Source organism: Sceloporus undulatus, chromosome 1 (genome assembly GCF_019175285.1).
Source record: "Sceloporus undulatus isolate JIND9_A2432 ecotype Alabama chromosome 1, SceUnd_v1.1, whole genome shotgun sequence".
NCBI lineage: Eukaryota > Metazoa > Chordata > Lepidosauria > Squamata > Phrynosomatidae > Sceloporus > Sceloporus undulatus.
This window is the reverse complement of record NC_056522.1, coordinates 55,094,687-55,122,134: the sequence shown is the minus strand read 5'-3', so window position 1 is coordinate 55,122,134 and position 27,448 is coordinate 55,094,687. Positions and strand designations below refer to the sequence as shown.

Here is a 27,448-nt window from a genome sequence, read left to right as displayed (position 1 = left end):
ATTTTCTTGACTTTACTTTTTCCCCTCTGTCTTTCTTGGGAAGCAAAACTAAAAGCTAAGGGCACCTGTGGCCTCAAGAGTCCCTCTGTGAAGCATGTGAGAGTTGTCTGGGATTGTGGCACTCCTAACAGCAACCGTGGTGGTGCAGTGGTTAAAATGCTGGTACTGCAGCCACAAGGTTGTAAGTTCGATCCCAGGGTTCGAAGGGTGACTCAGCCTGCCTTTCTTTTGTAGGTCAGTAAAATGAATAACCAGCTTGTTGGGGGCAGTTGTCTTACAGATTGTAAACTGCTTAGAGAGTGCTGAGTTAACTGATAAGCAGTATAGAAATGTAAATGCTAAATGCTTAACCAACCCCCCCACCCCCAGTGCTGTAAAAACACGCACTCACCTATAGCCCTCCCCTACAGCGTCTGACTCCTCTGGAACCACTGTTGCAGTTCTGTAGCTTGAATTGATTGAGGAAGAAATAAACCTTGGTGAAACTGAAATTTACTCTGCCTCCAACCTCACTGCAGCTTAGGTTGCTGAAGTCACAATATTGCCCCAAATGGCATATCCTAATGGCAAAGTTACTGCTGTTAGCATGGACAAGCAGTCAGAAGGGGTGTAGATATAGAAGAGGAGGCTATCCTTAATTTTCCTTCCCCTTCTCCAACACAGAGGTTAGTCCACTGAGGAATCCTGATAAACACAGAGAAGGGTCACATTGCTCCCTCTCCAAAGAGAATAGGAAAAAAATCAGAAGGCAGACTCTTGTTTGCAGTAAAGAGGTCTGCAGACCCAGTGACACTGACACATCTATTGGGGTTGATGATTTCTTGCTTCCACTTGGGCAAGGTTCCACTCTCATCCATTTCAGTGCCTACTCTGACCTATTCATATCCTCATAGCAACATGTCAGCATGTCAATATTTGTCTAACTAGGCATGTTTAAGCATCCCTCCTATGGTGGACAAATATAACCTATCTCTGAGAGTCCCCTTACAAGACCCTCCTAAAGTAGTTATCACTACAGATGTCAGCCTCATGGACTGGGGAGCTCATTTCTGGGGCCTTCTCAAATCAGAGGATTTGGAATTAAATAGAAAAGCAGCAAGCATCAACTGGATAGCTTTGTGCCCTCAGATTAGTTTGTCTTCTCTTCCAGCAAGCCCTTAGAGGAACACCTGTCCTAGTCCGAACAGACAGTGAAATCACAAAGTCGTATCTGATCAGATAGGGAAAAGCTCGCTCCCTCTCCCTATACAATGAAACATGCCACCTCCTTTCCTGAACAGATGGAGATGCACTCTCTATCTCGCATCACAGCACTTCCAGGGCACTGTGAACACAGAAGCATACTTCTGCCACAGACTAGGGAATGGAGACTGTACATGTCAGTCTTTTGTCAAATATTGACATGCTTTGGGAATCTGCAGGTTGAGTTCTTTGCAGTAGACATAAACCACAAACTCACCAAGTATTTTACCAGGTTCCATTCTGTCAGAGCAGAACCCCAGGCTGAACTGGCTGCGAGACCTACTGTATGCCTTCTCCCTGACTCCCCTAATCTGCAAAGTTCTCAGGAAGATCAGACAAGAAAAGGCAGCAGTAGTTCTCCTAACTCCACATTGGCCCTGCAGGCCTTGGTTCTCCCATCTGCTGGCCTTAGCAACCTGGGAACCTCTTCTGTTTCCAGTCCTACCAACCTCCTCTACACACCTGACAACTGAATGGAGGTCTTATCTGAGAGCAGGCTATCTGGAGAAGGTGATAAACACATTTTCAGCTTCCAAATGAAGTTCCACCCTCCAGACGTATGAGACCACTTGAAAAGATTTTCTCCAGTTGGCTTGGAGAAAACCTGTCTCCTGGTTCTGCTGGAGTGAAAGAGGTTTTAGAATTTTGGCAAGCAAGCCTTGACCTAGGTCTTAAACCTAACATTTTATGATGCCAAACTTCAGCTTTGGTCTACATTTTGTCACCTAGCCAGAAGCACGATATTTCTTCCCATTCTCATATAAAGATGTTCTTACTTGGGAAGGGGTGGTATTTCTCTACTCATTCAATTGGTAGCTCATTGCTTCCCTTCTTGGGATCTCTACAAGGTGTTGCAAGTTCTTTCCAGTCTGCTTCTTGAACCTCTAAAAACTGTTCCACATTGAATTCTATCCATCAAGAATTCTACTTTTCACAGTGGCAATTATTTCAGCCAGGAGGGTCTGAGAGCTAGCAGCTCTTTCTATGGACACTGTTTGCTGTAAATTCAGTACTCAGACTGTTTCTGACTTGGTCTGTGTTTCATAACTAAAAGAAATTCTCCTTTTCATTACTCACGGCCCATTGTTTTACCATCCTTCTGCCCTCATCTAGTCACCCTTTAGAGGAGCAATAACACAAGCTGGATGTTAGGGGAACCCTGAAGTTGTATATTAGGTGCACTAGACCATTTGAGAGAACAGAAATTCTCATTGTCTCCTTTTTGCCTGCTTCTCAAGGCAAGAAGGTGTCCCCATCTGCACTAATGAGATGGATTAAGGTATGTTTCTTCCAAGTATCTGAATCCTTTGGCTCGGTGTGACAGCATATTCTACCACTTGGTGTGAGAGCATATTCTACCAGATCAGCAGCCACTTCGGCAATCTTCTCAGCTAATGCCCCCTTGGAGGAAATTTGCAGAGTGGCAACTTGAGTGATCCCTTTTGCTTTTACAAAGCATTACAGGCTGGGTAAATTTGCCTCTGCTTTGACAGAAGGTTACTCCAGCAGGTCCTGTAGGAATACAGTGGACTTCTCCACTTTGGATACTTTTACTTTTACGGATTTGATTAGTATGTTCTCTCTAGGAATTTCTAGGTCCTCCAGTGCAACTCTGTGGTCAAGGTCCACCAGAGGTCGTGCTGAAGGACCTAGCAATTCCTAGCGAGAATACTTCTCTAGACATTTGCAGGCCCTCCAGCGCAATTCTCTGGTCACCTTCTGGCAGATGCTGACCAAAGACCTGTGCTGGAGGACCTAGAGCAAGGGTAGGCAACCTTTTTGAGCCGGGGGCCGGGTTGCTATCCCTCAGACAACTGGGGGGCCAAAGCCAAAAAATAAATAATTAAATAATTTTTTTAAAAAATTAAATATATAAATAAACCAGGACAAATGTAGGACAAAATTTTCAAATGGAAGACACTTTTTTTTAAAAAAAATAGAGGACACGCAAAAAAAAAAAATTGCTGATTTTTAAAAAAATGTTAATATAAATGCATGTTTCTGAGGCTTCTATAGACAATTGCCCCCCGAAGGCCCTGGCGGCAATCGGCGGCAGGACCGGGCTGGGGCCAGTCCCAAGGCCTTGCTGGGCCGCAGGTTGCCTACCCCTGACCTAGAGATTCTTAGAGAGGTGTTCTCTCAGGTAAAAATAGTATTTTTTATTTGTGGTTTGTCCACTTTCACGGAGTCTTATGCCCCTGACCCCAGTGAATGTGGAGGGACCACTGTAATTGAATTTCTTGCCAGTTTCCCTCCTGGGATATACTAGATAATCTCCTTTCTTGAATGGTTCATTCTCAGCTTGATGAGAATGGCACCAGGAGAACTAACTGTAAAGGTCTATTTTAGTGAAGAAGGAGCCACTTCACCTATATGCAGCAAGACTATTCTTCATTTTTTTCTGAGGGTTCTTTCTGTTCATTCTTTTTTCCTTTTACTCAGTTTAGGAATAAGCTGAGGAGGAGCTAGGCATCCAGTAGAAAATACTCTTAAAAAATAACACATGATCTCTTGCCTTGCCTGGGCAGTGGCTGGAATTAACCCTTTTTTTGGCTAGAATGGGACCTTCATGGTAAGTTCCCTAATGTGCCAGTCTTCTTTTAATATGATTATACTGTTTGAAAACTAAGACCAATTGCTTGGTATACTTCAGAGAACTCTCAGATATCCTAAAGATTTTGAATCCTATTGGCTTGAGCAATTTTCTCCACAAGCACATGAAACTTACACGGACATTATGCTGCAGATGGTGCTACAGGATTAAATGAATATCACAACTCAGTTTAGAAAAACGGTGGGGATGGGGATAAAGGTTCATACTATAATTGCTGCACATTGTGCAGCTTGACACAGTATGAGGCTTGGATTGTGTGGGTTGTTTTTTAATGGTAATATATTTTATAGGCTAATTATTTTCATTGCATGAAAAAATATTTTTTTTCTTTTTTGTGTGAAAAGGAACTGTTGATCTCATTATTCACATTTAAATGAACTACTAGGTATTTTAGAGGTGTGTACAAAAGCAGCATGGGTAGCTTGTAATAATACTTGAAACTCCCTTCTGTGCATTGTATTCTTAAATTCATGAGGAAGAAAGAACGAGGATAACAATACTGGTGGTAGAGGAAAGTTTTGATCCAACAATAACATGAGAGAGACAAATTCCATTAGATTTTTTTCTTTATTATAAAATTTGAATCTTTCAACTTGTGTTTGCTTCTGCTTTCTTTTCTTTTCACCTGTCTATGATGAATGTTGAGGAAAATTTAATGGAAGAAACAAATACTTCTAGATTTTAATTGCTTCTTTGACTGTACTAGATACCAGACCAGGCCCGAGTTGCTCCATCTTCTTCTGATCCCAAGTCCAAGTTCTTTGAGTTAATTCAGGTGAGACATTCAGCTTTTGTTTGTTCTGTATGGTCAGATGAAGTGCTTGCATTTCATAATGAACCTGGACAAAGCAAAAATGCAAAAAGTTGCAAGATTTTGTTTTGGTTGCTGTTAAGTTGCTTCCTGAAGTGAGGTTGCTAAGGTTGTTTCTCAAGTGAGCTCACGTTGTCCTTTTGCAATTGGATATCAATGTGAAATGTATCTGCTGTTTAAACCCTTCCTTAATCTGTGCAAAACTTGAGATTCCTCTTATTTTTCTCTTCCAAAGAATGTGCTTATTTATTTATTTTTGCTTTTTACTATAAAGCTAACCCTGTATCCCCAAGGATCAGTGGGACAATTTTGCAATTTCTCACTTTGTGTATCTTAAGTGCAAAGGAGGCCTTTTTCAACTACTGTAAGAGGTAATCTGGAAATTGACATTTGCTTTACTTCCTGAAACAATCTGAGGAGACCCTCCAAACATGGTGAAATTGTCCCCATGACTCCTAAGGGGTGTAGGGAAAGCTTTTTAGTGGGGGGGGGACTTAAAAATGGGGGTCCAGAAGGGATGATTGTTGCCTTCCAAGGTCCCACGGATGCAAAAGTGGTCTCCTAATTCTCCACCCTGATGTATGTGATAAAGTCCCAGTCTTATATGTTTGTGCTTTAGGGTGCTGACATGGAGATCTTCAGTTACAGACCAACCCCTCTCATCTCAAAAAACTTGGACAAGATCCGCCCTGTATTGGATTACAGATGTATGGTATCAGGAAGTGAACAGAAGTTCCTTCTGGCTCTAGGGGTAAGTAGTGATAATTAAACAGATCAGCAAGTTTCAGTAGGTCCCAAGCATTCTAAGCAAGATGACGATTCAGTTTAAAATTTCATTAGACCTCTGCGGCTGCTCTGTATGCTCTAGAATAGATACATTTTACCTTCTGGCTAATTTTTGTGGCAGTTCTGTCAGTGGATTCACTTCACCAGTCTTTGGCTGAGCCCACACCTGTAAAATAGTACTTACCTTGATCCCAATACTGTTTGAACATACAATCATAGAATCATAGAAAAATAGAGTTGGAAGAGACCGCAAGGGCCATCCAGTCCAACCCCCTGCCATGCAGGAAATCCAAATCAAAGCATCCCCGACAGATGGCCATCCAGCTTCTGTTTAAAGACCTCCAAGGAGAGAGATTCCACTACACTCCGAGGTAGTGTGTTCCACTATCGGACAGCCCTTACTGTCAGGACGTTCTTCCTAATGATGAGGTGGAATCTCTTTTGCTGTAGCTTGCATCCATTGTTCCGGGTCCTAGTCTCAGAAGCAGCAGAAAACAAGCTTGCTCCCTCCTCAATATGACATCCCTTCAAATATTTAAACAGGGCTATCACATCACCTCTTAACCTTCTCTTCTCCAGGCTAAACATCCCCCACTCCCTAAGTCGTTCCTCGTAGGGCATGGCTTCCAGACCCTTCACCATTTTGGTTACTCTCCTTTGGAAATGCTCCAGTTTCTTCACATACTTTTTAAATTGTGGTGCTCAGAACTGGACACAATATTCCAGGTGGGGCCTGACCAGAGCAGAATATAGTGGCACTATTACTTCCCTTGATCTAGATACTATACTTTTATTGATGCAGCTTAAAATTGCATTAGCCTTTTTAGCTGCTGCATTGCACTGTTGACTCATGTTCAACTTGTGGTCTACTTGGACTCCCAGATCCCTTTCACATGTAGTTTCATTCAGCCTATATCTGTGCATTTCATTTTTTTGAATTTCATTTTGTTAGCTTTGGCCCAGCTTTCTATCTATTCAGGTCATCTTGAATTTTGATCCTGTCCTCTGGGGTATTAGCTACTCCCCCTAGTTTGGTGTCATCTGCAAATTTGAAACGTATGCTCCCAATTTTGTCCTCCAAGTCATTGATAAAGATGTTGAATAGCACTGGGCCCAGGACAGAGCCCTGTGGGACCCCACTGGTCACTTTGCTCCAGGATGAAAAGGAGCCATTGTTGAGCACCCTTTGGCTTCGGTCAGTCAACCAATTACAAATCCATGTAACAGTTACCTTGTCTAGCCCACATTTTACAAGCTTGTTTGCAAGAATGTCATGGGGAACTTTGTCAAAAGCCTTACTGAAATCAAGATATACTATATCCACCGCATTCCCTTCATCTAACAAACTGGTAATTTTATCAAATGTTCCTTGGGATTCAAAGTGAAAGCATGTCTTTTTGATGCCCGAGGGTTTTAAAGTGCTTTATTTATATTTCCATGGTTCCTTGAAAAAACTGTTGTTTTTTTAAATGTATGCCCTGTACTCTGAATCCGGATAGAATTGGGGGTAGGGTGGAGGGTGGGACAGATTGGTGGCTGGTTATATTTGCATCCTCATCCAGCAAATGTGGTGTTGCCATTTCCCCCCATTTAGTGTATGTGTGAGGTATGAGATTCTGCTCTCTGGGTCTGAGATTCTGCTCTCTGTGGTGTGTGTGTTACATTTTATTAAAATTAATGGAAATTTAATCCAGGGTTCTAGTAAAGATTTCTTGGATCAGGTTGCACTTCTAAACCCATTTACATTTAGTGTATGTATGCAACTAACTGCATATTTGAATGTCTGAGATTCTCTGCTTACTGGGCTGTATTTGTTACATTTTAATACATATTTAGGATTTATTACATTTTATTTAATACAGTGATCCCTCCACATTTGCAAGGGTTAGGCATGCAAAAGCAGCTGCCATATGCTATTTTTAATAGGGACTTTGATCATGCTGGTGAAATCAGTGGTCAGATCTTAGGCTGCTAGGAGGAAATCAGACTGGTGGGTAGCTGGGGTGGCTGCACACATGCTTGCTTGCTTGCTTGCCCCCTCAGGCAGGCGTATGGATGGGGAAGAAGATGGGACAGGGGAATAGAAGGAGGATGGGTGAGTGGTGTGCAGATCTCTGGGCAGACATAAGGGGCAGGAGGGGAGGAGGAGTGAACCAGTGCCACAGCCCCTTCCTGCTTCCCTTGCAGTGTTGGCCTTGATGGTTCTGTATAAGGTGAAAGGGAAACTAGAAGGGGCTATGGTGCTGTGTTTCTCTCCTCCTCCTCTTCCCCATCTTGCTCTCTTTGTCCATCTGGGGATCAATGCACCACCACCCTGCAGTCTTGTGGGTGTATGTGTCTGCCTGTCTGTCAAGAGTATTAAACACCTCCTCATTCAGTTTAGGACTCAACAGTTTAAAGTTCCTTCTCTTGCTTACTCACCCAGTTGGGAAGGGGGAAGAGGATGGAATAGGGGGAGCCATCCAATGGGAGTGTTGTTGGGTGGCCAAATTGACAAGAAAATAAAAAGGCTATTAGTTGATATGGATATGTGTCTATTCGCATGCATTCTGGGAAGGAAAAAAAGTGCACCTACTGTGGTTGTGTGACTCAAAATAATTCAATTCATTGAAGTCATGATCATGGAAGAAACACTTCTTTATACGATGCAACTTTGGGTGGAGGAAATGTATGACTTTCAAGAACTGATTTGAGTTAGGATTAAAACGGGTGTGTGTAACCATAACATAGTCAAACTGGGACAGGATAGTGTGCACTGAGCTGAATTATAGCCCTCATGTGGGTTCAGCCCCTCTTTATCTTTCGAGCACTTACGCCTTGTTTAATAAATGAGTTAACCACATGTACTTGCCTACCTCATATTTTATTCTAATAATCAATTTTTTCTTTTGTGGCATTTATTGTGTCACTTCTGAAGAGGAGAAGCTTGTTTTAAACAAGCTGAATAATGCTTTGCACTCCCCCCTCCCCCCGCGCTGCTGAAAGTCCTTTTCGATACTTCATTGTAAAGCACATCCCACTGTAGAAAAGACTGTCTTGTCTCTCTGTCATCCCAGTACTAGCCACATTCAAGACAGTGTGGCTTCCTTGGTGAATTTGCTTAGTTCCTGATCTTACTGCCTTCCTCTTTGTTTACATGCAGAAGTCTCAGATATATACTTGGGCTGGTCGCACATCAGATCGCTGGAGTAAACTGGACCTGAAAACAGAATTGCCACGGGACACCCTTCTGTCTGTGGAGATCGTTCATGAACTGAAAGGCGAGGTCAGTTTTTCCTTTAGAAGGGGATTGTTTTCTTCCAAATGAGTGCATTTGACAGGCTAGGGCTTCCTGTAAAGAAGGTTGCATTGAATGACCCTTCTTCTTTGGATGAACTTCAAGTTGAAATTAAGACCATGGATACTCTGGGACATAGTAAGTGCCTCTAAGCCAAAGATTCAGAAGGGGAAGTCCACTAGTTCTTTATCTTGTTCTGTTGTAGATTTATTATTCTGTGAAGATACCACATACTAATAGTTTCTTATTTAGTAATGGGGAATTATTTTAAATATCTGAAAAATTAAGTATATAGCTGAGGGCTACGTAGGCCAGAACTGGAGAACATGGGGCTGTCTGAAGTTGTTGGGCCCCACCTCCCATCATCCTTTACCATTGGCTATGCTAGATAGGGTTGAATTGCAGTCCAAAAACATCTTGAGGGCTTCATACATGAGAACATGTATAATCCATAGAAGGTGGTTATTTTGTGGGGAGAATTTGATAGAGGTACTTTTAAAAAAATTCTGCAGTTTCTGTCACCAAAGAAGCAGGCATGCTCAGATACATGTGTCCTACTCAAAAAGTATGGTAACATTTTGTGTGGTACCCATTTTCCTTTATTTAGGGGAAAGCACAGCGAAAAATTAATGCCATACATATCCTGGATGCCTTGGTACTAAATGGCAGTGATGTCAGAGAGCAACATTTCAATCAACGGTAAGTAGAGCTTGATGAAATAATATAGCTGCTTATAAGTATTTTGCAAAGTGATAATAGTACTGTATTTGTGCTGGTTAAACAACTGCTGTTTTTTCAGCAGAGTACCTGAAGTAGACTGGAAGGACTTGTGAGAGGAATCTAGCTTCAGAATGTGACACACCAGCTTTCCCCAACCCAACATCCTTCAGAGATAGGGACTGTAATTCCCACAATCCCTAGTAAACATGACAGTGATGACTGTAATAGTCAAATATCACTGGAATGTGCCAGGATGGGAGAAAGTGTGGTACAAATTTTCTTGGTCTCCAGTCACAGTGCAGGAAACTTAGTGGTGATGAATGCAATTTTCTCACAAAGCAAATCTTAAAAATTGGGCATAGATCAGGACCAAAGGAAGCTTTTTACTGAGAAAGTGCTAATAGCCCTGCTTACTTTGCCCCTAGAGTTTTAATAAATGAGTGGAATGGTTAAATTACTAAGTCTTCAGAATTGTTACTGAATAAATATACCCAGTAAAAGCTAGGTAGAACTATTCCATGGGGTATAATGTTCTTATTTTTAGAACCACAAACTGTAGAAATCTTTCTTTTTGTTTTCAGAATTCAGCTAGCAGAGAAGTTTGTAAAAGCTGTATCTAAACCTAGCCGGCCAGATATGAACCCAATCAGGTGAATAAAATCTCTTGGATACTTTATGGCTTCTGGGACTTGGGGTGATTTGGGGTGGGTAGAGCCATGATGGGCCTCACATATTAATCTCAAAATTCAAAAGCTGGCAAAGCTGATTGTTAAGGCTGCTTCTGAGAAATACTATTTGAGATCAGTTTGTCAAGCTACTGTATTAGTGACCCAGGTGCTGCCTACACAATTCTATTTCTGTGTCCATGGCTGTAACCTCTGCAGAGGCCAGAGGAGGTAGATGAGCCAAGCCACAGGAAAGAGTAATCTGTTCAGCACCAAATATCACCTTTGAAGCAGACTGTGTGCTGTAGAGAGGTTATGCCTCTTCAGTTTTTATATTTTTCTTTTCTTTTTAAATGATAGGCAATTTAACTTGTGTGGAGCTTGCTGATTGCTACCATATTTTCACAATTAAACAGTTTAATTTTCTCTATAGGAGCTTCTTTAGGTTTCTATATTTTTCTCAGACTGACTTAGAATAAATTTATGGCAAGATAGCCAGTAACAGTTCTGTTCTCACCCAGCTGACCATCAGCCACCTGAAGTCACAAGTGGTGAGGCTAACCCTAAATGTTCTGTTCAGAGCTGTAATTCCTTAGAATGCTCTGATGACTTTAAAATGTTTTAAGATTTGAATGTATAACTAATGTAGCATAATTTTAAATTGATATCTAATTTATTGGTCTTTTCCCCAAATCTTCTCCTCATTCATGATGTCTAGTAATTTAATTTTTAAAAGGATGGGCTTTTAGGAGTCTGGCAACCAAGTAAGGACTTTAAATGCAGTCTCAGCAACAATTTTGTAGCTTTCCTGTCATTTTGGAATATTTAGTTTATAAGACCATGTATACCAACTCTAGTTCCAGCTAGAGATTGGGACTTACACGTTAACCATATTTTGAACTTTTCTTGCCAGAGTTAAGGAAGTATACAGACTAGAAGACATGGAAAAGATCTTTCTGAGGTATGTTCTCAGAAAATGTGGACTTCTTATTTTACTTATTCATAACTTACATTCCTGTACCACTTTTTCTTCAGTGTGCTCAGGCTTGTATATATGGGCTTGCCCTCTCTATATGTTATCCCTGCAAAAACTCTGTGAAGTATGTAAAGCCTGCAAAAGGGTAGTTGGCTCAAAGTGACATCCAGTGGATTATTCTGCCAGTTGAAAAGTGGGGTGATTATAACTATGCTGATAGCAAAGATCCACTCTGTTTTTAAAAAATTACTACTGGAATAATGGTTTGGCTATTGAAGGGAAACATACTTGGTTTCCTGTATCCAACTCTACTAATGCTGCAGAGTTCCCTTTTATTTTTCTCTTTATTACATGCAACAGTGCCTTTTAGTTGAAATAATCATGTTTTACATTGTGGGATTCATAGATAGTACTAACATACTCAGCCATTTTTAAACTTGCTGTTTTTTAGACCTTAAAATCTTTTTAGTGGTAGATTTTTCCCACTTTGCAAAGCTCTCCATTGGTTATGCTACAGTAAAATTCTTCTAAATAGTTTCTGGAGCTCTTTATCAAACTGAAAGTTCGTGATCACCTTTATTCAAGGCTTCGTTATTTCATTTGCCACTTGTCATGGCAAGCATTGAAACCAGCCTTTGGCAAGTGCCTCCAGTCCCAGGAAAGAAGTAATCCCTAGGACTTGCTTGGGATCAGCACTTTGTGGGTGCCTGGAATACACAGTGAGTGGATTGGCCCAGAAGTCATACTGGTGTCTTGAGGTGCAGCATTAATCAGAGACAGCAGCCTTTCCCTTCAATGGTCCTGGCAACCTAGCCAAAACAGGGAAGCCAGAATGCCCACCAAAACCAGCTAAATTTTCTGGATCCTCTCCTTTTTATCTTGGTTGTTTTCTAAGGGTGGATCACTGTTACTATTGAGAGAGAATTAGAAATTGTGCTAGCAATTTGAACAAACCTGAGCTGATGCCTGAACAGAGATTTGAGCTGGACCAGTTGCTCCAAGTTTCTGACACCTATGGTTTATGAATGTACTGTTTAACACACCATTTCTATATTTTTTGGTCCCTCAGGTTAGAGATGAAGATTATTAAGAGCTCAGGTGGAATACCCCGGCTGTCTTACACTGGGCGTGATGACCGGCACTTTGTACCCACAGGGTTGTACATTGTTCGGACAGTCAGTGGTAGGTCATATTCTGTCTGCTTTGACATTCAAGTTCAAGAGTCTGGAATATGCACACTTTGCTTGGAGCAATGTTACTGAAAATTATTGGGAGACTTTTAAATTGAAGCTTTTGTTTTAAGAAAAAATTAAACTGAGCTTTTTCTTATTACAAGAATATTTGTTCTGTTATAATAATAATAAATAATAAAAGGTCTATTTCTAGCCCGCCTTATCACAGAGGATCCGGGCGGGTTACAACAGTAAAATACATCAAGGTTACAATAAAATCCAAAAAAGAAAAGCAAATCAATCTCTATGCCCACCCAACAGTCAACATGAATTTTGCAGGAAAGGTAAGTGAGTAGGGAGTAGTTTTTTAAATGCTCCTCTCTATGGATAGTTCCTCTATGCATTTCTCTGATTGTAAATGTGATATTTGAGTTGGCCAAAACAGCAGTAGTTTGCACATAGGATCTTTTGAGGGAAATAATAGGGAAAAAAATAAAATAAAATGTGGGGTCTTGTTTTAGTGTCCCTACAATGCATGAGTGAGGATGTTGGCCTGCATACACACATGCACACACAAACTTATTTTGTGTTTCTGTATTTTGTTTCCGGGCATAATTCAAAGTGCTTTTTAAATAATAAACTAATAAAACTTTTATTTATACCCTGCTTTTTGTTAAAACAATCAAAGTGGTTTACAACAGTTAAAATAGTACATCCATATATACAAAGCATCCCCCATTGAAAAAGACTAAACAATATAAACAATATAAGATTTAAAAACCAATAACCATGGCAGAGTCATCACATGTATGTGAGGGAATCACCACATGGCTGAGTAGTGTGTTTTGGAAAAGCCTGCCGGAAAAGATCCATCTTGACAGCTTTCTTGAAGCTGTCTAAGTTGGTAATTTGACGGATCTTGTCTGGCGGGTAATTCTATAGACTGGGAGCGGTTGCAGAAAAGGTCCTCTGGGAAGTCACAGTCAGTCTGGTTTTTATAGGTTGCAATAAATTCTTCCCAGAGGACCTGAGTGTACAGAGTGGATTATATGGAAGTAGGCAATCTCTTAGATAAGTTGGGTCCAAGCCATGTAGGGCTTTAAAAGTGATAACCAACACCTTGTACTGTGCCTGAAAACTAATAGGCAGCTAGTGGAGTGACTTTAGTATTGGTGTTATATGGTCACTCCTGGATGTTCCAGTAATCAACCTGGCTGCCACATTCTGTACCAGTTGAAGTTTTTGTACTAGGCACAAGGGTAGCCCCATGTAGAGTGCATTACAAAAAATCAAGTCTTGAAGTTACCAGTGCATGTACTACAGTTTTGAGGTTCCCCAGTTCTAGGAAAAGGTGTAGCTGGCGTACCAGCCAAAGCTGATAACAGGTGCTCTTGACCGTCGCATTCACCTGATTTCTCAGGTGAAGCGATGAACCAAGAAGCATCTCCAGACTGCGAACACAATCATTTGAGGAGAGTGTGAACCTCTCTAGGATTGGAGGTTGTAACCCGATATCTGGTTTGGGACCCCCGACTGTGAGTACCTCCATTTTGTCTGGATTCAGCTTGAGCCTGTTTTCCTTCATCCAGTCCATTACTGCTTCAAGAGACTAACTGAGTGGAGAAATGCCATCTGTCATCGTCGCTGATGCCCGAGACATAATAATAAATAATAATAAAATTTTATTTATATACTGCTTTTCCAACAGATCAAAGCGGTTTACAAAGATGCATAAACAATGACATAAATAATTACATTAGCAAATATACAACTAAAATTCAACCCCTTACCTTAACTACTGTTAAATTAATCAAAATACAATTAAACTAAGAATATTAAAGTCTATTAATATATACTCCCACCCCAATATCAAATATACAAATACAATAACAGCAGCAAAAAACTCAATAAAACTCAAAAAACTCAATAAAATATAAAAAAGAACAATTAAGACAATACTATTAAATATTATCAAATACTATCAGACAATGCTATCAGATTCTAACAACCACTTTGTACTACTATATCCTCCAGCTGTTATAATATTAGTTCATGTTGACTTGGAGGCTTCACCGGTGAGCCGGCTGTGAAGGGTGCTGCTCCCACCAGTCCCTGCCTCCTCACAGCTGCACATGATTTTGCTAGCGCTGGAGTGCTCTTGTGTCCTGGCTGGCTTGGAGGCTTCACCGGTGAGCCGGCTTTGAGGGGTGCCGCTCTCACTGGTCCCCGCCTCCTCACAGCTGTGCTGGTGGTGCTGCTGCTGGCACTGGTCTTTTGGGCCGTCTGGGGATGCAGCTAGCAAGGTGGTTTTAAAGGAGCCGCTCTCACCTGGTCCCTCTCCCTCCTCAGTCACATCAGCTGTGCTGGTGCTGGTGCTGGCACTGGTCTTCTGAGCCAAATGGGGATGCAGCTAGCAAGGTGGTTTTAAAGGAGCTGCTCTCACCTGGCCTCTCCCCCTCCATGGAAAAATATATTTGGGTATCAGCGTACTGATAACACCCCGCCCCATGTCCCATTCAGCCCTACATGGCTCAGGTCCAAGCTATTTGGCAGATTGTGTATCTCCCTGTATGAGTCAGCTCAGCCTCTGAGGCCATCAGGAGAGGCCCTTTTCACAGCCCTATCACCATTGCAAGCACGAGAGAGGGGTCTTTTCGGTAGCTGTCCCTAGACTCTTGAACTTCCTTCTCAGGGAGGCCAGAATTCCCACCCCCTTGTTGTCTTTCCATCATCAGGCTAAGACATTTTACTCATGCTTTTAAATCAGAAAGTATTTAAAGAACAGGCTGGGGGTGTTGTACTCTTTTTAACTGTTTTTATCTTTTCTAAACTGCATTTTATTAGCAAGTGATTTCTTGTAATACTATAATTTATTTTATTTTAATACTCTGTTTTGTATATTTTTAATTGTATAATTTTAATTGTATTGTTCATTTAAATTGTAAGCTGCTGTGAGTCCCAATTTTGGGGAAAAAAGCAGGATGATGGTGGTGATATATGTTTTGTTTGTGTTCTGCTCCCTTTAATTTCTTTAATTTTTCTTCACAGATCCTTGGACCATGGCATTTAGCAAAAATTCTTACAGGAAATTTTTTCTACAACAAGACAACACAGAACGCCACATATGTGCTGCCTCCAGAATCTGTTGCACCATTTCAGTGAGTACTATCTAGTTGATACTGCCAAGTTAATCCAGGAGAACAGGCCAGTAGTGGCATAATATCACTACTGTAGTACAGGATCACTTTCTACTCTCATTTTAACTGTGTAGTGGTAACCTACTGTGGTCCACAGAATTTACCTTTCCAGGACTTGCATTTTAAATTATGAAAATATTCTGAAATCTTTCACAGTCACATCTGCTTTGAAATCACTGAGGGGAAGAGGAGGCTTACTCTCCCAGAAACTCAATGGGGATTTCTACTTTGGTGTCATGAAGCAGCACTCATTTGCTTTTGTGTCTCAGTGATGTGATTGGGGTCATTGCTCAGGAGCTGTCATTAATAGCACTGAAACAGTGATTCAAGGAGATGGAAATAAGGCACATGGTTTTGGAAGAATACATGTGTCATGAGGTGAGCACAATGTTAGATGTGGTATGATAGCCTTCAAAGTAGGAATGCTAGGATAGATCTAGATTCTTAGTCAGCTTCTTTTGTAGCAAAAGAAGATGAAACAAAAGTAAACCTTTCACATCTGTTTGGGAATAGTTCTATCACATCTCTACTGTCCCTTCTTCTTTGGTACCCTGCCCCATGAGCTATAAGCTTGCTGTTTTATCCATTTTAATAAATAATAAATTTAATAAAGCTTTTCCCGTCTATAAAGGGGACAATGTCCACAGGACTGTATCACAGTCATAAGGCCTATCAGTAATGTTTGCTACATTGAATACAGAAGAATTGTAGTTTATCCAAAGCTAAGAGGGTGAAGAGGAGGATTAACAGCTTTTGTAAAAGTATGGAATGGGCAGACAATGAAGGTCTCATTCTCAAGATTTTTTTTAATCCTATGAAAAAAGCCAGCTTAGTTCTCAGATCTGAAAGTACTTGAGACCTGGGAACTCCTATCAACTTGCTTCTCATCTCCCACTTCTTTTTCACTGAAGGGTTTAGAGAGAATCTGTGGGAGCCCTATATTTAAACTTCCTTTTGTCAGCTTGCTATGCAGGCAGCAAACAGCAGCTCCCCCTTTCCCACATTATCTCATGACAGCATTTCAGCAGAAATCTCAAGGATGACTCTAAAAATGGGAAGGAAGAGGCTTATGCGTGACTTTGATAATGGATGTGTTGCATTATCATTTGGGAGCATTAATGTGACTGTAATTAGACACTGATCTATTTTCTTGTCACAATGCTAATACAGCTCTGTTAGACTAGTGTAGCTAAATAGGCTGTGAATATTAAATGCCAGTAATTGTTGGACTCGAAGGCTGCCATGTCTGTGGGCAATTAGGTACTCAGTATTTCTTCAGAGTGATAGCATTTTTAAGTAGGAGGAGAATCTGAGTTTAATAATCTGTCACTGACCAATGGAACAGATTCAAGAGAAGGATTTTTAAAATAAGAACTGAATGGACCAAATATCTTTATCTAAAACGCTAAACTTCCTGAGCAGCCAGGAATTACTGCAGCTTCTGCTGTGCATGTTCTGTTTGTTTTACCCTTCTGAAGTCTCTAGTAGGGTCTTTTATAAACCGTTATGAGATTATTTGTCCATACCATCTCAGAAGCCTGAAAAAATGTTCTGTTTTCTGTGTGTTGGTTTTAAATCATATAGCTAATGGTCACTGACTTTTAACATTTGCAGGCTATGGTACAGTACATCTTCAGTATAAGAAGACTATTCCTAGTCTGTAATTGGCATACACCCACCCAGGCATAATACAGACGCATGGCCATAGTACAAATGAAATATGTTATTTGCTGCATCTCAGTACTAAGAAGCAGCAGAAGTTGAACATGTGTGGGTTACTTGCATAGTTACCTTGGCAGTAAGTAAGGAGACTTACGCCTAGTAGAGACTGGTGCAAAGCACCAGCCTGGGGCCGATTTTATGGTTATGGAGGGCTGGGTGTCCATATGCACCCAGCCCTACTAGCGGCGCCTGTGCACCATCTTGTCATGGTCCCGCCCACATGGGGCGCGTGACGACGAGGTACAGGTAGGTGTCCATGCACCCAAATGGTGCTTGCCGGAGGTGGTGGCGTCTTGGCATGTGAGCACCATTATGGGGCTCCTAAAAAAAGAAGCCACTCTAGGCAGCTTTTTTTTTAAAGGAGTGCGTTGGTGCCGCCCCGTGCATTTGGTGCAGTACCGACAAGGGACAAAGATGGGCGGCATGGAGCTGTCCATCTGTATACTCCCTTAATGATATAAAAGGGCCAGTAGTTAAAGATGTAGCCTGTAGGTCTCAGATACTTTCACCTTTGACTGAGCTTTAGCTGGGCCACATTCTAGTAGATTTTTTGTAGAAAATTCCAATGGAGAACACCTTGCACTGGCCTTATTTTAAGTGTTCAATTGAAAAGGGTAGTGGGATAGTGCAGTAGTAACTAAGGTGAGAAGTCAATATGCCCACCTCCAATTTCCTTGCTCACCCATAGTGGCAGCAAAAGTACAAGGGAATCATTCTTCAGTACCATTGTTACTAGAATACAGTATGACCCTTATATCAGCAGGACTGGTACCTGCGGTTTCACTGACTTCTGTCTCAGAAAATATTGTTTCTCTATGCATTGGGAGGTCCTCTAATGCAATTCTCTGGTCAACTTTCACTGAAAATATGGGGTTCCTATTACTGTGATTTTCACTAACTGTGGTAAGTTTGGGAACATAACAACTGTGGTTATGGGAGTTGTACTGTACTAGATTTTGCAAAGTAACCAAACATAATAATGTGAAAAAGTTGTGCATGGTTTTTGGGATTTGTTGTTATCAGTCAGGCTTTGTTGCTTGCGATTTTTCTGCACATAATCTAGGTTTCTCAGAGATCCTCCTATATTTCCTGTGAACATGAACATTCTGCCAAATGAAGGTTAATTATAAAAACTGCTTTGTTCTGTGAGTCAGGATAATTTAATCTGACACCAACCATCCAGATCTGCAGTGCCTCTCTAGCAATTCAAACAGAAGCCTTTGCCTGCCTGCTACCAGGATTTGTTCAGCTGGAGATGCTAGGGATTGAAGGGAATTATTTGCAATCTTATGTACCTCTTTATTACCTTGGTCATGGTGGCCATCCTTATTTCTGTCTGCTTTGTCCACAGCATTTGCTACTTCAATCGCCTCTTCTGGGAATGGGGGGATGGTGTCAAAGTACATGATTCTCAAAAAAGGGAAGATCCAGAGAAGTTGTCCAAAGAAGCTGTTCTGTCCTTCATCAGGCAACATTCGCCCTATGACCAGTCTGTCATCAAGTCCTGGGGGACAGGGAGTGAACCTGGATTGGAATCAGCAGCAGCAGATTAGCATGAGTTTCTCCAGCCACTTACAGTGATCCATGGAGGACTGTTGCCAGAGGAAGCTGGGTCAAGGGGAAGGAACTCAGTGGGAAACAAATGAGACAAGGCGGCCAATTGCAAAACAGCACTGTACATATGCATCTGCTCCTGGCAGTTTTTGCTGCTGGTATTACAGAAGTAAGACTCCTGTATCAGTGGAAGTTGCTCTGAATTGATGCCCACCATACCTTCCTAGGCTCCCTCCCACCCCTGTGCTTTGAACACTTTGCATTTGGATTCCACATAGCAGATAGCACAGCAAAACTAAAGAAGCATATGCACACAACTCCACAGTGTCACCTGTAAGGCGTGAGGACCACATGGCTGCTGATGGAGCTGCTGAAGGGTGGGTGGGAATGTGGACAGAAAGGAGAGGTAGCTTTTAATGACTTCATTTTGCTGCTTGGTTTCTTTTTCTTTTCACCCCCAGTATGAGCCAAACATGAGTTTACTGGGAAATTTTTATTCTTGCCCTGTCTGTGGACATGGCTCTGTTCTTGAGAATTCTAGCGATGTCTTGGCAGGAAGAAAACAAACAGATGGAGTTCTTGATTGTTATAGTTTTGGTGTACCTACTGCCAGCAATGACATGTAGGTCTGATTTTATGTTTCTATGCAAAGTAAATGTGTTATGCTCATTCCCACTGCTCACCTTCCAGTTTGCAACCCCAAGTAGTTTCCTTTAATGGAATCCACATACTCTCACTATATTGAGACCCTTGGTCTGTGCTTGAGGCATGCTTAGCAGTTTTCTTTTGTTCCAAGTTGGGGAACTGCAGAGCTGAGAACAATGATGGTCTTTGAGAGATGTGTGGTTTAGGTTGAAAGAAAAAAGACTCTTGCATTTAAACTAGCCAACTCTCTTGCAGAGAGGGCATTTTCATTGTTGTTTTTTAATTCTTAAAATAAGCATAGAAACTTCTATGTGTTTAGATTGAAAATTCTGTCTTGGGCAAAAGCACATAAACAAGTGTTGTCCAATACCCATGATATATCCTCTGCTTTTGTATTTCAGCATTTGGTTTCTTGGGTGCAGGGAACAGAGTGTCAGCAGGAGCAGGACTGTGCTTTTCCCATATTGTAACTTCATTTAGAATGGAAAGAAAACATACATTCTGTGTTTTCTAATTGAGCAAGCCAGTAACAAGCTACAAAGGGTTGACAAGTCAGTAAAGATACTAAAGTATTTGCCCATGTTGGCAAGAAGGGATAATTTATCAGTGTGTGTGGTGTGGTGTGGTGAGGCTGAGTTGTCTCAGTTGTGCCTTAATGAAAACCATGAGGATTCGTGTTGCAGAAGGCACCATCCAAGTCATAACTCCCCTCATATGAAAATGGAGAGCCAAAGAGACCCAATGTTCAAATGTGGAGAAGTACAATCAACTGAGTAAGGTGCAGCTTCAACCAAACTGAAGTATCCATTTTAAAGCCCATACAAACCTCTTTGTAAGTAGTACCTGTATCTTGTTTCTGTTTGTTGTATTTAAGAAAACTCAGGCAAGTTAAATTGGTCCATCCTTTTATCCTACTGTACTTTGGGCACAAGGTCAACGTGCATCCAGACTTCATTTTTGTCAGTGTTTTGCATCATTGGCCCATTTCATTAGAAACTGGAAAAATGAGAAATGAAGAAATTCTACTTTGAAATTTAAACCTGCCCTTTTACAAGTGCTGAAGTCTGTGGATCAAGCATGGGGATATTTTATATTAGAACATGGATGGGCCAGCCCTGGAAATCGCAGTTGCATTCCTGCCCCTGCCCCAGACCTGTAGGCTTCACACTCACCACAAACTAAAACTGCCTGGATGTAAACTTCTGTTTTTATAAAAACACTCTTGGGCCACAGGTGTGGGTAGGGGTCCAGAAGTGGCAATCTCCCTTTATAAATTTTTTCCAAGCATCCCTCCCCAACCCATAAGTATGGGTATGGAACAGCATGTGGTTTATGGGATGTATATTACCCATTACTGTGTAAGACGGTCATCACTGGAGTCTAGTATGAAGTCACATAATTAAGCTTCTGCTTTTAGTGTGATTTTGGCAGGAATGGGCTAGTTTCAAGTCATACTACTTTTCCATAGACAATGACTCTGTTTGAGGCCTGCGCCAGAATTCAGGGCAAGCCATGATCTCCAACAATTAGTGGATGTTTTATTTCAGATGGGAAGGGAGGAAGGTGAATAAACGAGCTCTCACACTTTCAGCTTGAGCCTCATGGTCTTAATTTTTAAAAGTACTGTATTTATTTTAAGGGTGTGGTGTGTATTGAGCATGCTTTTCCCTTCATGATCATAATATTTCAGGGACATGTTTCCACTCAGGGTTTCCTTGTGTGTTGGTGCAAGAGCCTTTCAGAAAGAAGATATTATCGTTGGACTATGCTCCTTCTGATTTTACTCTCTATTTCTGAGGGCAATTAGTTGGGGAAGGTTGTAAAAGGGGAGACACAATAATATTTGAAATATTTGCCATCACTTTATTTATCTCTACTGTAACTAGTGTTCCTTGCCTGTAGGACTGGGAATCACAGTTAAATCCCCAGTATAATTTTGGAGTCAAGATACGTTCATTGTAAGGTATATTAGGGTCTCTGACTGTTTCAAAACCTATTTATTTAAAATCCATGTACATGAAGAGGACAAAATACATTAATGAAAAGCAGAAACATTTAATTTCAGTACTGAAGATGGCTTCTCTCTGGTAATTCAGAACAGACATGGCCATTGTATGGATAGAATATTAAAAAGACTGGGTCTGTCCCTGTGGATAATCTAACCTGTTCTCACCTGTCTTTTTTAAAACTAGCCTGTGGGGGAGAAGGTCACACTCAATGAGATGCATGTTGACAGAACATGTTTTGTGAAGTCCTGTATCATTTGTGGTTATTCCCCTTCTCTTTTTGTCTGTGCTTTGTCAATACCTCCCTTATAATTCCAAAATATCCATTCTTCTTGGCTCAAATGAATTTCCTGAACTGTTCTAAGAAAAACGCAACTCTGGCCTGAACATTTTATAAACAAATAGTGTGACAAATGGGACTCTGTCCCTCTAAACTATGTGTAGTAGGACAAACTAAATACTGGATTTATCAGACCTAGATTAGTGTAACTCATTCTTTTTAATGCCTGTCCTGCACATGCAAGGATCCAGACTTAGAGGTCTTTTTTAAAAAAAGAGGATAAACCAGTTTTCTACAGTTGCTTTTTAGCTCCTTAAAAACAGTGTAGTATGTAGCAAGTAGGTAGTCAAGACCAATTTCAGCCTAATTAAATGTGAATAGTATATTTTTAGTTTCAACTTGAGTATTTTTATTCACAAAAACTGAGCAAAATTTAAAAAATGTTTTGTTGCTTTTAAAATAAACGTGAAACATGCAATTAGCCAACTAAAACTTCCTTATCAAGACCCTAAGAATAACCCACTGAGGACATTTGTAGGTTCAGGACACCTGGGACTTTGCAGCATGGCTTAGCCATGTCATTGTCAACTACTCTAAGGCAAAGCAAGATTCAGAAACAAAGGTATTTCTTTAGAGAAATAATGAATTTTTGAACTTTTTCTTTCATGGCAGAGAATTTGCTGGCAGGGTAAATTAAAATTAGTACCAAAGCTCCAACTGCAATGTTTCTACCTTGAAAAGCACACTTTGAGTATAGCAGCATCCCAAGTTATATATGAAATAGATCAATGAGCCTACTGTTGGTTAAAGTGTATGTTTCCAGACATTAAAGCACAGTGAAACACATTTAAAAACAAATATTGGCTTATAAATGATTTGGATCATATGCAATCCAGCAAGACTAGATTGCACTTCCAAAAAATCTAAACCAGTTCTATTAATGTATAGTAATGTAGCTTTTGATGCCTCTAGTGATTGACCCCATCTGTGCATGTCTAGTAGTTCAGATGGGGGAAAAAAGACATGTATAGCTGAGAAGCATCAGAATGCAGTCAAAAGGATGTGGCCAAGCAACAAGAGGGCAAACATTTTTAAAGAGGAAGAATATACCAAACCATTTTGAGCAGAGAAATCTTTGAATTTTTGTGTACGGAGGTTAAAGGAAGTCTGAAAAGGGGAATGGGGTGGGTGGGGAGAAAACCATTTATACAATACTCAAGTGAATGAAGTAGGCACACACGGAATGATTAACAATACATGTAATTGGCCAATCAAAATGCCTTTATTAGACTTGCTCAAAATCAGTGCTGTCTCAGATCAAAAGTCACTACATGAACTCTGTGTTTACACCCACCCCTCTGCCCAGTGTACATTAGATCAGGTCAAATCTGAGCTTCCTCATAACAGTACTCTAACCTATTTCACATAGTTATTGTTAGGATAAAATGGGGGATGCTGGGTAGGGAAGAATAATATACAATGCTGTTACCCCCAAGAGATAAATGAAATGAAATTAGGAAAGATATAGTTAAGGTTCCATGCATTCCAATAGCCTTTTAGAAGATCTCAGGCTGCAATTTTGTACACATTTAGTTAGGTGTAAGTCCCACTGAACTCACTGGCAGTTACTTCTTTGTAGATATATGTGTGATTACATTGTTGGTGTATATGGAACAATTCCCTGCAGAGGGAGAAAAAACCCTTTCACGCACAGAAGATTACTAGTAGGATGGAGAGAAGGAAACCAGTAAAACTGTCTTTAAAATGTGTAGATCATGCAAAGCTCAATAAAACAAAGGAGAAAAAATATTTTCAAATCATGAATGATTTTCTGTAAGAGTGATCCTATTTTAGGGAAAACAAAAATGAAAAGATACTCTGAAATTCATTTAGGCAGTGAAATCTGTGTATATGTGTAAGAGAGCTCACAATTTTGCACATTCAAAGAAAACTCCCTCAAAAACTCTTAGTTGTTAGGGCTCTCCCACCTTCCCACTTTGTACAAACTGTGTATTCCTTTTGCCTACCTACCATGAGAAACAATTCACGATCACTGAATACAGGCAATTTCACTCCAAAATGGCTGGCTTCCATTTTTTCCTTTTGACTGGGAAGGGAAAGAGTCCACTCTTTCAATTATACAGGCTATCTCCCTGCTGAGTTGAGTGCAAACTACTTTTTACTCTGAGAGTCTGCAGCAGTTTAAGCAGTGAGAGGGGGAGGGGAAAACAGGACATTTTAAAAGCAACTAAAAAAGTGAGAAGTCAGAGAAACATGCATAGCTGCCCTGGTTGAACTAAGAGTTGTAGGTTATGCAGCTGCCATTTTCATAAATGGGCAAGAGGAAATTGGGAATTCACAAATGAGAAGAGTGATCCAGTAATCTGCTTAGCTTTAACCATCTTGGAAGCTAGATAAACCCTGCTGTAAAACCTAGAAAGTTTGTGAATGTTGTCAGCTTCAAAAACTTGTATGGTTATATGGTGATACACATTATGCCATACTATGCCAGCAATGCCCTTCAGCACTGTACACGGGACAATCCCTGTGCCAGAAGATAAATGGACATAAATCAAACATTAGGAATGGGAATACATAAAAAACAGTTGCAGGACACTTCATTCTTTCTGAGCATTCCATCTCAGACCTCAAAACAAAGGAAAATTGGAAAGAAACAGCAGCATTGAAATGTATCCACAGACTCGAGTCCATCAGCAATAGGCTGAACAGAGATAATGGTTTCCTGGCACAATATGCACATTTCAGCACAAACCCCCATCCTCATGAGGGTGCCCTTGACCCATCACATCACCCTCTGTTCCCTACACTACACTCCTACACTCATTCATATGGTTATCTACTCTGCCTAGCTGTAGACAACAGCTTTATTATTGCCTTTGCCCCCTAAAAACCTTCGTTAAAACTCTACTTGCCACCTCATCTCCATACCTGAAAGGTTTTGAATTTAATTTGCACAAATGACTTATATAGGTCTGTCTGGATTTTCCACTCCAACAACATGCATCTGAGGAAGTAGGCTCAAGTCTACAAAAGCCACCACTTCTTTCCGTTAGTCTCAGCGGTGCTATAAGATCCCTTTGCATACTAATATTCCTGACTATCGGCTATATTTTTGAATTTTATGGCATTAATTACTGTTTTACTGAACTTGGTTTGCTCTGTAGAAGGTGGACTGTTACACTGAGTTCCATTATAGACCTATATATACCAACACAGCATTTGTACATGACACTATGATCAATTAAGGCAGACACAGAAGGGAGCTGCATCCCTTTTCAAGCTTAGGGGCAGTGTGTGCTTAACTTGTGCAACTGGTCAGCTTGCTCTCTGTCTTGAGAGCTCCAGGAAGTAGTACTCATGGTCTGTGTTGCATGTGGCTCTTGGTGATGTATATGAGCAGGGAAAGGTGCAAGGACTCGAAATGAGAAGAGAAGGCATTAAGAAAAAAAATTAGCCAAGGGAGAGGATTTCAGCTTTCAAATGACTAATGCTGGAACAGTTAGAGACATTTATTACAGGTTTCCTAATAGCAGGCAATTCACAACATTATTGATTACTAGAATAAACTGTATTTATTAACTTTCTATGGTTGCTCTGTAACAGAAATTCTCTGACTGGATCATAAAGAGACAACACTATTAAAATAAACACAATACAAAGAAAGGTTAATTAAAAAATTGTGAAGACCCCCAGAGTAAGGCCTATGTGTACAACAATGACCACATTTTCACCTCTGTAAGAACAGACAGTAAAATAACCTCCCTCTGTCTCTCTCCAAAAGCTATTCCATAACTAGGGCTCTGCTACCAAAAAGCCTCATTCCTTAGTGGTCAGTTGGAGGATATCAGCTAAACCTCAGCTGTTTCCTGAAAACTGCTCTGTTAAATTTTCTTCAGTTGTCAGCAATGAGTTGCTTGTGATGAATTAGACGTGCCAAAGTGATTTGAGAAGATGGTCATACCCTTCAATTAGTCTGGTAAGGGGAGGAAGAGGTTACTGTTAAGTGATTAGGAGATCTCAGCCAAAGGCTGTTACATGGTCCAGCAGGTGTAAATAACAACAACCAACAGCACAATGGCTGCTGAGAGTGCAACAATCTTGCGGTTCTCCTGGCGAAGGCCTTTTAGTTCTTTCTCTGAAAAAAAACAAAGCAAAACCATAGTCATGATGCCACTTTCACTTAAAAAAAATACAACTTCCACCAAGGTCTCATCCTTAAGCTTTTTACCAATATTAGTAAACCAGGATTATAGGCACCCCTTAAGCAGTTCAAGATAGCTGTTCCACTGCCACAGGCATATTCTATTGCTTTCAATGCCTCATGTACCAACTACTGCTGTAGACCTGGCAGTGTATAAGCCTTTCAGTGTTCCTTAAGCAATTCCTTCGTCATCCTTTGTAATGTGATTATATTTTTCTTATTACAAATACACACCCTACAGAGGGATAACTTTTTTTAAAGCAAAACAAGTATATTACAGGGCCTGAATCATAACAATAGCTCTGAATAAGGGTCAAGCTGGAGTATAAAAGCCTTGGTCTATGCACTGTGTGAGTCTTTACTTTGCATTTGATGTACATCTGCCTGAAGTTTTCAAACCATTTTATGAAGATGGAATAAATTAATTCTTTCCATTTTGTGGTGGGATGGGAGCAAAGTATCCCTGCACATTTAGACCTCCTGTACTCATGGAATTTTTATGGTCAACCTGTGGCTTCTACTTGGCAATTAATCCTCTTAGAAATAACTAGAGAACAGAATAAAGAAAAATTGCTCCTGGACAACCACAGATGTGGTGTTGTAATTTAACTCCTGGAGTAACTGCAGGAGGATTCTGCTGGTGGGATTTGCTCTGGCATTTGAGAATAAAACGTGTATTTCTCAGCAGCCCAGTGGTTCAAGTTTGGAGCCCAAATTATTCTTGTTAATTTTATTTATACCTTGCCTTCCCTCAGAAAACTAGGAGTCAAGATGGCTATAGTTAAAATGTAATCTTTTGTTAGTCTGACTGCTTTGGAAACAGAGGGAAGTGGCCACAAACTTTTAACATACCTAAGAATCTTTAAACCCAAATCTGTGTGCTGCATATTAGAAAAGCTTGGTGCAACCTAAAAGCTTACCTTTAAGTCACAGCTGATCCTAGACCAGAATGTGGAAAGGTTCTTGGGCTACATCCCCTCCAGCATGTCACACACTGACCTACTCTTACTGACAAATATAAGGATTGTATTTGTGTGCTGTAGAATATCTTGAGCTAAAGTAGACCAGTCAGCTCAAAAGTAATTATTAGATGACAGATGGGTGGCTGCTGGACTAGTGAACTGCATGAATGGTCTGAATCCTGTCTAGGCTCTTTTGCTCTGGGGCCAGCATGTCTTTGCTAACTACATAAATTGGACTCTTCCATGCTAATTTAATTGCCTGCCAGCCCAAATACTTTACAGAGAAGACTGTGCTCCTTTGCTAATTATTTAGAAAACAGCTGCCATGAATTCTCAGCAATAGCTCAGCAGTTCCCCTTAGCTGCAGACTAAACCTGTAAGTCGCCACCTCAGTCTAACATCAATCAAGGATAAAACGGGATAATCCTAGATATTATTATTATTATTATTATTATTATTATTATTATTATTATTATTATTATTATTATTATCCGTTAGATATTCCACCCTAAATTCTTTGGTAGAAGGTTGGAATATAAATGTAATAAAGCTGGCTTCAGAATAAGTCAAAGGCTGTTCAAGGACTGCACTGCAGTT

General features: G+C 40.6%; 2 protein-coding genes across 3 annotated transcripts in view; one reads left to right on the top strand and one right to left on the bottom strand.

Annotated features, from left to right (window-relative positions):
- Positions 1-21,543, top strand: part of CMTR1 (cap methyltransferase 1) — an 88,662-nt gene extending 67,119 nt beyond the window's left edge. Inside the window, 10 exon segments of the mRNA XM_042479030.1 lie at positions 4,563-4,631; positions 5,287-5,418; positions 8,596-8,718; positions 9,338-9,429; positions 10,032-10,100; positions 11,029-11,076; positions 12,161-12,273; positions 15,312-15,352; positions 15,354-15,421; positions 18,534-21,543. Of these exon segments, the coding sequence (XP_042334964.1) occupies positions 4,563-4,631; positions 5,287-5,418; positions 8,596-8,718; positions 9,338-9,429; positions 10,032-10,100; positions 11,029-11,076; positions 12,161-12,273; positions 15,312-15,352; positions 15,354-15,421; positions 18,534-18,735 (957 nt within the window). The 3' untranslated portion in view covers positions 18,736-21,543.
- A 1,387-nt stretch (positions 21,544-22,930) lies between these two features.
- The window catches only part of CCDC167 (coiled-coil domain containing 167), a 56,381-nt gene continuing 51,863 nt past the window's right edge, over positions 22,931-27,448 (bottom strand). For both annotated transcript variants that reach the window (XM_042479051.1, XM_042479043.1), the window contains one exon: positions 22,931-25,823. In XM_042479051.1, coding sequence (XP_042334985.1) covers positions 25,706-25,823 — 118 coding nt within the window. In that variant the 3' untranslated portion in view covers positions 22,931-25,705. The remainder of the gene's footprint in view (positions 25,824-27,448) is intronic.